At 43.3% G+C, this 13,597-nt stretch overlaps 1 protein-coding gene across 6 annotated transcripts in view; it reads right to left on the bottom strand.

The window, feature by feature from the left end:
- The window catches only part of itgb2 (integrin, beta 2), a 76,646-nt gene that overhangs the window by 32,338 nt on the left and 30,711 nt on the right, over nt 1–13,597 (bottom strand). For 4 of the 6 annotated variants that reach the window (XM_061791908.1, XM_061791903.1, XM_061791906.1 and 1 more), the window contains 5 exons: nt 8,527–8,624; nt 5,574–5,775; nt 4,481–4,651; nt 4,138–4,376; nt 1,094–1,252 (listed from right to left, as the gene is read on the bottom strand). In XM_061791908.1, the coding sequence (XP_061647892.1) occupies nt 1,094–1,252; nt 4,138–4,376; nt 4,481–4,651; nt 5,574–5,775; nt 8,527–8,624 (869 nt within the window). Of the gene's footprint in view, nt 1–1,093; nt 1,253–4,137; nt 4,377–4,480; nt 4,652–5,573; nt 5,776–8,526; nt 8,625–11,309; nt 11,340–12,025; nt 12,045–13,597 lie in introns of those variants that run through there. The other 2 variants (XM_061791905.1, XM_061791907.1) reach the window with 2 other exon arrangements.

Below are 13,597 nucleotides of genomic sequence, written 5' to 3'. Positions count from 1 at the left end.
TTATGGACAATCCATGATGAGCACAGAAGTCCAATAACAGAACACCGCTCAGGTTCCTCCCAATCACTCCCTTCCAGGTCTCATTTTCATTGCCCACGTGAGCATTGAAGTCCCCCAGCAGAATGATGGAGTCCCCAGCGGGAGCGCTCTCCAGCAACCCCTCCAAGGACTCCAAAAGGGGTGGGTACTGTGAACTGCTGTTTGGTGCCGAGGCACAGACAACAGTCAGGACCCATCCCCCTACCTGAAGGCAGAGGGAGGCTACCCTCTCGTCCACCAGGCTGAACCCCAATGTTCAGGCACCGAACCGGGGGGCAATAAGTATACACACACCTGCTCAGTGCCTCTCACTGTGGACAACTCCAGAGTGGAAGAGATTCCAACCACTTTCAAGAGGACTGTTACCAGAGCACAAGCTGTGTGTGGAGGTGAGCCCGACTATTTTGTCGGAACTTCTCAACCTCACACATCAGCTCGGGCTCCTTCCCTCCCAGAGAGGTGACGTTCCACATCCCCCGAGCCAGCTTCTTTAGCCGGTGATCGGATCGCCAAGGTCCGTGCCTTCGGCAACTGCCCAGCTCATACTGGCCGCTCCCACAGGTGGTGAGCCCATGGGACGGGGGACCCACATTACCCTTTTTGGGGAAGGCCCGGCTAATAGATGCTCGCCTTCGAGCCCCACCTACAAGCCTGGCTCCAGAGGGGGGTCCCGGTGACCCGTTTCCGGGCAAGGGAAAACGTCTTACAGTATTTTTAAACATCATAGGGGTCTTTGGAGCCATACTTTGTCTGGTCCCTTACCTATGACCTGCCATGGGTGATCTTTCCAGGGGCATAAAGCCCCAGACAACTTACCTTTTAGGATTATTGGGACACACAAATCCCTCCACCACGATAAGATGACAGCTCAAGGAGTGGGGTATTTTTTATCATTAATCAATGACCAATCAATAATATTTTTTGTTGTAGTTGCGTCACGTTCAAATAACTGATGGCTACGATAACACAGTATGTATACACTTAGTGCACTCCACTTAGTAGTTGTGACAAAGACTGCTGTTGAATGCCCATCCCCATGTGTGCCAACACGTACCATTTCATTGCTCTTGGTATAAAGGGTGTTTTTCATATGGCACTGTTCATCATTTGGTTCTAGGATACCAGCCAATTTTCCATCTCCAGCCATGTGGAATCCATCATCAGTTGCCAACACAAGTAGTCGAGTGCTACTGTTCCTCCAACCTATTTGATCCTGTCAACACAATGTGTAATTTCAAAGCAGTTTTCAAATTAAACACAAAATTACATTTGAAAGACACTTCCGTTTGAATCTCCACCTTCCTTAAATATTTTTTTCAACTAAATGTCATACAATTAGGGCAGCACGGTGGCACACCAATTTCCTGCCACAGCACAAAACATACATTTCCCATAGTTGTGACTGTGTGGTTTGTCCATGTTTGTATGTGTGTGGAGTATGTTTATCATCTTCTTGCAACTAACAAAAAGATTTCCTCTTATAAAATGTTTTAAAATATTCTACAGATGTACTTTAGGCTGATACTTGATCATCACAAATAGGGTAGTGATGGGGTGACTGCATCCAAGTATTGCGTCCTTGTGAGAGCCGAAAACATAGCAAACTCCATAGTCCCTCTTCCACCAGCAACACATATAGAAATTAGGAGAGTGTTGCAGTGTTTATTGGGGTTTATTTGGAATGCTGTTGGACAATATGTGGTTGAGAGGGGATAAGAGACAGTACTAAAGTATTGCGTATATTGGTTTTGGGTAAAAACGTAATCAATTTGGAAAAGAAATACTTCGGAAAGTAATGCCTGTGTTTACTTCCGGTTTAGTTCGGCGTACGTTTAACGCGATAATCAAACTATCTTTGTCTCATCACGTCTGTTTTTATGTGTGTAAAATTTAGGAAAAGTGACAACAAACCTCGATCAATCTCAGCAATTTAGAAGGCATGAACGAAATACAAGTTCTCCATGATAGCTTTTTCACTATTAAATGTTATACTATAGATATATAAATACGTGTGTGTGTGTGTATACATATATATATATATATATTATACTATTCACTATTAAACTCAAACACACACAAAACACAATAGGAAGTGGAATTTAAGAGAAAAATTTATAAAATCTAAAAGGGGAACTACGGGGTAACATACAGAGGGACTCTACCACAAAACGAAAATAATAATAGTATCCATCCATCCAGCCATTCATCCATTTTCTACCGCCTATCCAAGGTCGGGTCGCAGGGGCAGTAGCTTTACCAGAGACGCCCAGACTTCCCTCTCCCCAGCCACTTCATCCAGCTCTTCCAGGGGGATCCCGAGGCGTTCCCAGGCCAGCCGAAAGGCGTAGTCTCTCCAGCGTGCTCTGGGTCGTCCTCGGGGTCTCCTTCCGGTGGGACGTGCCCGGAACACCTCACCGGGGAGGCGTCAGGGAGGCATCCGAATCAGATGCCCCAGCCACCTCATCTGGCTCCTCTCGATGTGGAGGAGCAGCGGCTCTACTCTGAGCCAGTTCAGGGTGTACCTCGCCTCCTGCCCGATGATAGCTGGGATAGGCTCCAGCACGCCTTTCTCAGTATTTAGTAGAAGCACCCTTTTGAGCTAATACAGCCTTGAGTCTTTTTGGGAATGATGCAACAAGTTTTTTACACCTGGATTTGGGGATCCTCTGCCATTTCTACTTGCAGATCCTCTCCATTTCTGTCAGGTTGGATGGTGAACGTTGGTGGACAGCCATTTTCAGCTCTATCCAGAGATGCTCAATTTGGTTTAAGTCAGGGCTCTGGCTGGGCCATTCAAGAACAGTCACGGAGTTGTTTTGAAGCCACTTCTTTGTTATTTTAGCTGTGTGTGTAGGGTCAGTCTTGTTGGAAGATGAACCTTCACCCCAGTCTGAGGTCCAGAGCACTCTGGAGAAGGTTTTCGTCCAGAATAGCCCTGTACTTGGCCGCCTTCATCTTTCCTTCGATTGCAACCAGTCGTCCTGTCCCTGCAGCTGAAAAACAACCCCACAGCATGATGCTGCCACCACCATGCTTCACTGTTGGGACTGTATTGGACAGGTGATGAGCAGTGCCTGGTTTTCTCCACACATACCGCTTGAATTAAGGCCAAAAAGTTCTATATTGGTCTAATCAGACCAGAGAACCTCATTTATCACCCTCTTGGAGTCCTTTAGGTGTTTTTTAGCAAACTCCATGCGGGCTTTCATTTGTCTTGCATTGAGGAGAGGCTTCCGTCGGGCCACTCTGCCATAAAGCCCGACTTGCGGAGGGCTGCAGTAATGGTTGACTTTCTGGAACTTTCTCCCATCTCCCGACTGCATCTCTGGAGCTCAGCCACAGTAATCTTTGGGTTCTTCTTTAACCTCTCTCACCAAGGCTCTTCTTCACCGATTCCTCAGTTTGGCCGGACGGCCAGCTCTAGGGAGGGTTCTGGTCGTCCCAAACGTCTTCCATTTAAGGATTATGGAGGCCACTGTGCTTTTAGGAACCTTAAGTGCAGCAGAATTTTTTTAGTAACCTTGGCCAGATCTTTGTCTTGTCACAATTCTGTCTCTGAGCTCTTCAGGCAGTTCCTTTTACCTCATGATTCTCATTTGCTCTGACATGCACTGCGAGCTGTAAGGACTTATATAGACAGGTATGTGGCTTTCCTAATCAAGTCCAATCAGTATAATCAAACACAGCTGGACTCCAATGAAGGTGTAGAACCATCTCAAGGATGATCAGAAGAAATGGACAGCACCCGAGTTAAATATAGGAGTGTCACAGCAAAAGGTCTGAATACTTATGGCTGTGTGATATTTCAGTTTTTCTTTTTTAATCTGTCAATATGGGGTGCTGTGTGTACATTAATGAGGAAAAAAATTAACTTAAATGATTTTAGCAAATTGGTACAACATAAAGAGTGAAAAATTTAAGGGGGTCTTAATACTTTCCGTAACCACTGTATATAACACATACAGTGTGTGTGTGTGTATGTATGTGTATGTCGCTGCTTCAACGAATTTATTTCTTACATAAATTACGTTTTATACAAACACCAATATATGCTACACTTACGTCATAAAAAGATCATATTAATTCTTGAGCCCTTACCCCACAAACAGCAGACTGCATCATGGCATCGAGACTCCCTTCTGGAGAATCTAAGTTTCCAGAAATTAACTGCTCTCTGACTTTTTCTTTGAACTCCTCAATCCTTGGTGTCATACTAAGTACATGCCGGTACCCAAAGGTAGCTTGACACTGGTAATTCTCATCGCATGGCTTCTGCAGTTTGTTTTTGTTGGTGTTGGTGTACGGAAGGACTGTCTTATCAACAAAGGCACCAAACCCTACAGTCAAAGAAATCATATTAGTTCCATATTTTTTTGTGTTTCTTCTACTTGCAATACTGTCATTGTCAGAGATTATTCAAGGTGTAATATTGTAACATTACCAATTTGCGCATGAGCCGTAATGTTTTTTAGAGCTGCAAAGAGATCTTGCCCCAATTCTTTAACTTTTTCTAAATCATCTCTCATGGAGAAAGACAAGTCCATCAGGTAGTAGAGATCTACTGGATACCCCTGAACTCTTTTAAATGAAACACTAAATGTGGTTGGAAGCCCTGTGAACACAGAAGCAGAGAGAAAAAACAACAACAACATTAATACACATGCACACTGATTAAAATATACAGTGGAATCTTAGTTCACCAAAGTCCCTGTTCACGAATAAATCGATTAACGGCTGGGTTAACTTAAAGTTTTGATTTCAGTTGTACATTGTTGTTGCTGTGCACGTGAAAGAAGCTCACGTTCAATAAATACGGCGCCCAAGAAAGAGAAATGTTCAATTGATTGTGCTATTAAGAAGCCATGGAAAGTGTCGCAGTTCCAGCAGCGTCCGTTGAGATCTCCCTAGCAAGGGTGGGCATCGGCCACGACCTCCAGCAGCTCGCCAAAACCACTTTTTCAATGCACTCTCCTTCTTCATGGAACTACCTAAAATTCCTCACAACACCTAACTAAAATGTTAAAATTTCTGTGTACTATGAAAAAAGAATCCTGCTTGATATGTTCTTTTTAAAATTTGTCATTTTTTGGGCTAAATTCAACACAGTGTGTAGGATAGAACATCCTGCCCACGGGTCAAAACCTGCCTCTTTCTTGATACAATTAAAAAGAAATTTTTTTTATTAAATAGGGCCTCCTGGTTCAGTGTTTCAACAGCGCGCGTTGGCCAGGGGCCCTACCATCCGCACGCAAAGGCCACTTGGTTCTTGGCCTGGAACAGATTAGCTCTATTTCCACTCCTTTTAATTGCAAAAACTGATTTGGTTCACAAATATTTCAATTCGCAAACAGAGTGTTGGAACAAATTCAATTTGTGAACAAAGGTTCCACTGTATTACATTGGTCAGAAACAATGCGATTATGAAATGGTAGTGTCATACACGTAACATTTAGAATTAAATATTTTGGAGAAACAAATATCCACTGATTTTTGTTTTACTGTGATTTTGTTGTGAAATCCGAACTCAAACTCACCGGGTCGCAATCTTAGACTTATCTTCTGTGGTCTTAGCTGAATAGGCTCTTCCATATTGAATGATGTGGACAAAGATTCATCCCTATCAATTTGTAGACTGCTCATAGGGTTAATAATTTCTTCTTCCTTGCAGCCTCTTCCAATCAACTTAGCTCGGGTATCGCAGCGTGCGGACTCCTGTTCACCTGCTTTGGTGAAATTCTTTACAGATGCCATGTAAAATAAGAGCAAATTAGATCACATTTAATTTTAACTCGACATTTTTGTACATGCACATAATAAAGGCAAAAATAAGACAACAACAAACCTGCATTTAGGCTACCACCCCCAAAGAGCAAATCAATGCTTTGATCCAATTTTATTCATTCATTCATTTTCCATACCGCTTATCCTCGCTAGAGTCGCGGGCGTGCTGGAGCCCATCCCAGCCATCATTGGGCAGGAGGCGGGGTACACCCTGAACTGGTTGCCAGCCAATCGCAGGGCACAACCATTCGCACTCACATGCACACCTACGGGCAATTTAGAGTTGTCAATTAACCTAGCATGGATGTTTTTGGGATGTGGGAGGAACCCGGAGTGTCCGGAGAAAACCCACGCAGGCACGGGGAGAACATGCAAACTCCACACAGGCGGGGCCGGGGATTGAACCCCGGTCCTCAGAACTGTGAGGCTGACGCTCTAACCAGTCGCCCACCATGCCGCCCAACATAAACCACTCACCAATTCTCACTAAATAATATATAGTATACTATAGTATAATAAAAAAGGTCCTATTACTTCATTATCTAATTGACTCATCACAGTGTGGCCAACCACTGTTAGTGGGTATTAACTTTTAGTTACTATAAATGAAATATATATGTAAATTGCCGCTGAAAGCTGTTACCAGTTATATGTTTGCTAATTTGCATTGTGCAAGCAAATGAGTACAATACAGATCTGTGTGGAAAACATGTCTGCATGACCGATTGACCACTACTCTGGCTCTATCTGGTGGACAATTGTGGTACATCTGGCCAATCATAACAGTTTTTTGGACCTGTATACGATTAATAATTTAGGCATATTTTACACCATCAGTCAAATGCACCGTTATGCCAACACTTGACACACAATTGGTCTGTGATCTAACATTAGTCCGAGACTTCACATTTCCTCTGATTCCGTACATGTATTGTAACATGCATATCTCCCAATTCTCTTACAGATGGATCAAAAGAGTGCAAATTCCTCAATTAAACGCCAATGTTTATGTTGGTTTACATACTTTTTCTAATGGAAAGGCCCATGTCTAGAAAGAATAATTATAAATGTCTAGGACATCTTCTGCCAGAAAGTCACAAACAGATTTGAAAAAAGGTTGTTTGGATGGCATGGAAAAGGCAGGTTGTTGGCTTCAACTGGAAAATGACCTTCTACAGGATCATAGCATCAACCAAGACAAAATATCTGGTGTTTTTTTGCACAAAAACAAAGTTCAGTCCCATTAAAGGTTCCATATTTTGGCTATTTAGACCTCCATCGTGTGATTCTCTGACATGGATTTAGTATACAAGTGTCAATTTCATTAAAAAAAAAAAAAAACACCTTGTTTTTTTTCATACAAGAGTCCAGAAAAGGCCCCTCTGACAGCTACTTCTGTTTGACCCAGTTTTGTATCCGTTTTGTACATATTTGGCTAAGACAGCCCCCCTTCCGCACGACTTGTAAGACCTGGATCCTCTGCCATTCCTCCTTGCAGATCCTCTCCAGTTCTGTCAGGTTGGATGGTGAACATTGGTGGACAGCCATTTTCAGGTCTCTCCAGAGATGCTCAGTTGGGTTTAAGTCAGGGCTCTGGCTGGGCCATTCAAGAACAATCACTGAGTTGTTCTGAAGCCACTCCTTTGTTATTTTAGCTGTGTGCTTAGGGTGATTGTCTTGTTGGAATGTGAATCTTCGGCCCAGTATGAGGTCCTGAGCACTCTGGAGAAGGTTTTTGTCCAGGATATCCCTGTACTTGGCCACATTCATCTTTCCTTCGATTGCAACCAGTCGTCCTGTCCCCGCAGCTGAAAAACACTCCCACAGCATGATGCTGCCACCACCATGCTTCACTGTTGGGACTGTATTGGACAGGTGATGAGCAGTGCCTGGTTTTCTCCACACATACCGTTTAGAATTAAGGCCAAAAAGTTCTATCTTGGTCTCAGCAGTCCACATAATCTTATTTCTCACCATCTTGGAGTGTCTTGGAGAGTATATGAGTGTCACAGCAAAGGGTCTGAATACTTATGGCTGTCTGATGTTTCATTTTTCTTTTTTAATAAATCTGCAAAAAATTCAAAAATTCTGTTTTTTTCTGTCAATATGGGGTGCTGTGTGTACATTAATGAGGAAAAAATGAATTTAAATGATTTTAGCAAATGGCTGCAATATAACAAAGAGTGAAAAATTTAAGGGGGTCTGGATACTTTCCGTACCCACTGTGTGTTGACAGTGCTGGCTCGGAAGCAGAGAGGTATGCAGAGATCTTCGCTAGTGATGTAGATAAGCTTGAGAAATTCAAATGACCTGATTTCAGGCCTCTCGGCAGAAAAACGTCTGTAACTCAGGAATGCATTTACGATTTAAATTCATATTTCCCCTGTTTACTGAGGTACCATAGAGCCAATACAACATAACAAATACTGGAAAAAGTTTGTTTGGTCAAATATGGGACCTTTAAAACTACTGCATTAGACTGTTAAGGACTAAAAGCTACCCTTTTTGTTTTTATTTTACTTGTCACATTTTGCATTTGATACCAGACTGGAGTCCTTAAAGACTGGGTTAACTGAAGGATCAATGTTGGAAAGAAAATTTGGGTTATTGTTTTGTTATTAAAATTTAATTGTCTTTAGCCTAAATTCAACCCACCTATAAGAATCCAATGATAAAATGGGAAAATCACATATTGTACCAGCATACCAGTTGTTGACACCAAGCGCAGTGTGGCCCAGATATGACACAGTCATTGCAGGAGTTTACGATGGACTTTGAGCAAATGTCTTCTTTTTGACACCATCCTACAAATAAAAAGAAAGACAAAAACACAGCTTTTTCATTACACATGACCATGGACGATCAAAATACCATATATGGTGTAAGTCACACAATTTAGGAGATACTAAATGTCAGAAAAGAAAAAAAAATATGACTAATTTTACGATTTTACACTTTTTTTTAGTCGAAGAAGAAGAGGTGGAAAGCGGGTTCTTCAGCAGAAAGAGAAGAGGAAAGCACAGAGCCTAGAACTGAATGTGGGGACTTTGAATGTTGGGACTATGACAGGAAAATCTCGGGAGTTGGTTGACATGATGATTAGGAGAAAGGTTGATATATTGTGTGTCCAGGAGACCAGGTGGAAAAGCAGTAAGGCTAGAAGTTTACGGGCAGGGTTTAAATTATTTTACCATGGTGTATATGGGAAGAGAAATGGAGTCGGGTTTATTTTAAAAGAAGAGTTGGCTAAGAATGTCTTGGAGGTGAAAAGAATATCAGATCGAGTGATGAGGCTGAAACTTGAAATTGAGGGTGTTATGTATAATGTGATTAGTGGCTATGCCCCACAGGTAGGATGTGACCTTGAGGTGAAAGAGAAATTCTGGAAGGAGCTAGACAAAGTCTAGAGAGTCGTGATTGGTGCAGATTGTAATGGACATGTTGGTGAAGGAAATAGGGGTGATGAAGAAGTGATGGGTAAGTACGGCATCCAGGAAAGGAACTTGGAGGGACAGATGGTGGTAGACTTTGCAACAAGGATGCAAATGGCTGTAGTGAACACTTTTTTCCAGAAGAGGCACGAACAAAGAGTGACCTACAAGAGCGGAGGTAGAAGCACGCAGGTCGATTACATCTTGTGCAGACGATGTAATCTGAAGGAGGTTACCAACTGTAAGGTAGTGGTAGTGGAGAGTGTGGCTAGACAGCATAGGATGGTGGTGTGTAAGATGACTCTGGTGGTGGGGAGGAAGATTAGAAAGACAAAGGCAGAGCAGAGAACCATGTAGTGGAAGCTGAGACAGGACGAGTGTTGTGCAGCTTTTCGAGAAGAGGTGAGACAGGCTCTCGGTGGATGGGAGGAGCTTCCAGAAGACTGGACCACTGCAACCAAGGTGATCAGAGAGGCAGGCAGAGAGTACTTGGTGTATCTTCAACCAGGAAAGGAGAGAAGAAGAGTTGGTGGTGGAACCTCACAGTACAGGAAATCATACAAGAAAAAGGTTAGCTAAGAAGAAGTGGGACACTGAGAGGACCGAGGAGAGGTGAAAGGAATACATTGTGATGCGACACAGGGCAAAGGTAGAGGTGGCAAAGGCCAAACAAGAGGCATATGATGACAGGCAGATGGAAAGGCAGTTGGTCCTGATGACATTCCTGTATGGAAGCATCTAGGAGAGGTGGCTGTGGAGTTTTTGACCAGCTTGTTCAATAGAATTCTAGCGCGTGAGAAGATGCCTGAGGAATGGAGGAAAAGTGTGCTGGTGCCCATTTTTAAGAACAAGGGTGATGTGCAAAGCTGTGGGAACTATAGAGGAATAAAGTGGATGAGCCACACGAAGTTATGGGAAAGAGTAGTGGAGGCTAGACTCAGGACAGAAGTGAGTATTTGCGAGCAACAGTATGGTTTCATGCCTAGAAAGAGTACCACAGATGCATTATTTGCCTTGAGGATGTTGATGGAAAGGTACAGAGAAGGTCAGAAGGAGCTACATTGTGTCTTTGTAGATCTAGAGAAAGCCTATGACAGAGTACCCAGGGAGGAACTCTGGTACTGCATGCGAAAGTCTGGAGTGGCAGAGAAGTATGTTAGAATAATACAGGACATGTACGAGGGAAGCAGAACAGCGGTGAGGTGTGCTGCAGGTGTGACAGACGAATTTAAGGTGGAGGTGGGACTGCATCAGGGATCAGCCCTGAGCCCCTTCCTGTTTGCAGTGGTGAGGGATAGCCTGACAGATGAGGTTAGACTGGAATCCCCGTGGAGCATGATGTTTGCAGATGACATTGTGATCTGCAGTGAAAGCAGGGAGCAGGTGGAAGAACAGTTAGAAAGATGGAGGCATGCACTGGAAAGCAGAGGAATGAAGATTAGCCGAAGTAAAACAGAATATATGTGCATGAATGAGAGTGGTGGTGGGGGAAGAGTGAGGCTACACGGAGAAGAAATAGCAAGGGTGGAGGACTTTAACTACTTGGGGTCAACCGTCCAGAGCAGTGGTGAGTGTGGTCAGGAAGTGAAGAAACGGGTCCAAGCAGGTTGGAACGGGTGGAGGAAGGTGTCAGGTGTGTTATGTGACAGAAGAGTCTCTGCTAAAATGAAGGGAAAAGTTTATGAAACAGTGGTGAGGCCAGCCATGATGTACGGATTAGAGACAGTGGCACTGAAGAGACAACAGGAAGCAGAGCTGGAGGTGGTGGAAATTAAGATGTTGAGGTTTGCTCTCGGAGTGACCAGGTTGGATAAAATTAGAAATGAGCTCAGAGGGACAGCCGAGGTTCGATGTTTTGGAGACAAAGTTAGAGAGCAGACTTCGATGGTTTGAACATGTCCAGAGGAGAAATAGTGAGTATATTGGTCGAAAGATGACGAGGATGGAGCTGCCAGGCAAGAGAGCTTGAGGAAGACCAAAGAGAAGGTTGATGGATGTCGTGAGCGAAGACATGAGGGCAGTTGGTGTTCGAGCGGAGGATGCAGGAGATAGGCTTACATGTAAAAGGATGACACGCTGTGGCGACCCCTAAAGGGACAAGCCAAAAGGAAAAGAAGAAGACACTTTTTTTAATCCTCTAACACATTTGATGCATAACTATGAAGTTATAGTCCAGAAGTAGAACAACACAGTGGAGCATCTGGCTTGGCGGTCTGCCTCATAGTCAAAGGTTCTAATCTCATCTCTGACCTTTATGTGTGGAGTTTGCATTATCTCCCCAAGCCAGGTACACTGGTTTCCTCCCACGTTCCAAAGACATGCACGTTAGGTTCATTTGAGTTGAGATTGAAGACTCGAGTTTTGAAGTGTAACTTTGAGTGAGAGTGGTTGTTTGTCTATGTGTGTGATTGACTGGCAACCACTCCAATTGACTGGCAACCAGTTCAGGGTGTATCCCACCTCTCGCCCAAAGTCAGCTGGGATAGGCGCCAGCCCAGTCGCGACCCTACTGAGGATAAGCGGTATAGAAAATGGATGGATGGATGGATGGATAGATGGATAACTGTCCTGGGTGTACCCTGCCTCAAGCTCAAAATCACATCTAGTATGTCAGGAATAGGGGTGCTGTCAGGGCTCATTTATGTCCTATGTACGTATAAAAATAGATCTGCACGTTTTGAATGTTCTTAACAACCTTTCCCTCACACATCAATACGTCCATTTTGTTGAAATGAATATTCGGCTATTTATCCACCAGAGGCTTCCATACTTACTTACTTATGCCTACTTCCCAATTTTGGGCAAAGGCCATGAACAAAGGGTTTCCAACCTTCATGGTCCTGGGCTCTTTTCTCCAGCTGTCCCCATATTTACCAGACCTCTTCCTGTCTACATTTCATGACTCCAGCAGTTTCTTGTTCTGCCCCAAATAACCTGATTCATTTTCAACAACAAAAAAAGGGTGAACAGATAATGTGAAATATTAAAAAAAAAAAAAAAAAAAGACTTTATAAACAAATTTCAAAAACCAAGATTCATAGTAACAAACAAACACTGGGAATAAGCTCACTACAAACAAAACCAAGACATACCCTAGTCATTGTGTGGTCTGTCTTGTGACTGTGACTCACAATGACAATGATCCAACACAGACTGACAGAAAAGAGGGAACTAAATACAATCAAACTGACTAGACAACGAAGTACACCTGGACAAGACATGGGTGGCTGGAGGGAGCTGACACAAGGAACAGAGTTAACGAGAACAGGTGGAAACAAAAACCTAACGAGGAAGACAAGACAAGAACATGGGTCACAAGAAACATGAAACAAAACTAAATGTAATCTAAACCACATTGGTGTACATGGGTCGCTCCGAACATGCCCAGACATTCTTTTACTAATGGATGGCCACTCCTATGACCGATTGGAACGGTAACATCTGCAACACAAATGTGTCCACAACACTGTCCAGATAGGTGATCCTCTCTAACTCCGCTAATGGTTCACCTCTTAGCATTATGGGAATATTGTTGTTGGAATCAACTTTATGGATTTTGCTCTTCCCTTTATGTATGGCAAGTCCAAGGCGTGCTGAGACAACTACAATTGTAGTGTTCTTTTCCTTCGTTTGTTGTTGGGTGTGAGAAAAAAAAATGCCAGGTCATCACTATAGTCAAGGGCATCGAGTTGCCTCCGAGATGTCCAGTGAATGCCATTCTTTTTCTAGGTAGTGGATGTCCTCTTTACCCAGTCCATTGTTAGCAAAAAATGGAAGGGTGACAGCTAGCATCCTTCCCTCCCCTCTGTTCATATATGAAAGGCATTGGTGAGCTGTTGACCATGTACAACCTTGCAGTTCATCCCCAGGTATGAACTTTCGATAATGCTGATAATCTTTGCTGGAACTCCCAAATGTTGTAGCAGTTTCCAGATTGTCTTCTATCCACACTGTCTAATGCCTTCTCATCATCAATGAATTTAATATACTGTATTGGCACAAGTTCCAGTCCAAGGACAGTTCCAAATTGATCCACAGGGTTGTTAGGTCAGTGCAGGAATAGTTCTTCAGGAAACCAGCCTTTTGATTTTTTAGGTGCACGTCAATGGCATCTTTCATCCTATATAATAGGACTCAATGAAAGATCTTTCCTCAGGTTGACAGTAGTAATGGGCACGGCAGTTCTTTTGAGTTAATGAATCAATTCGTTAAAAAAGATTTGTTCACCAAAGCGTTCAGTTCTTTTTCACAAAATCATTCAAGTGCTTCCTCGTTCAGTGAATGATCCCTCCTCCTGAGGTTCACGTTCCTTCAACACGTTCACCGAAGGACTACGTGTTGTTGTC

This window comes from Phyllopteryx taeniolatus, chromosome 12 (assembly GCF_024500385.1).
Source record: "Phyllopteryx taeniolatus isolate TA_2022b chromosome 12, UOR_Ptae_1.2, whole genome shotgun sequence".
In the NCBI taxonomy this organism is placed as follows: domain Eukaryota; kingdom Metazoa; phylum Chordata; class Actinopteri; order Syngnathiformes; family Syngnathidae; genus Phyllopteryx; species Phyllopteryx taeniolatus.
This window is presented reverse-complemented; position numbering and strand designations above follow the sequence as displayed.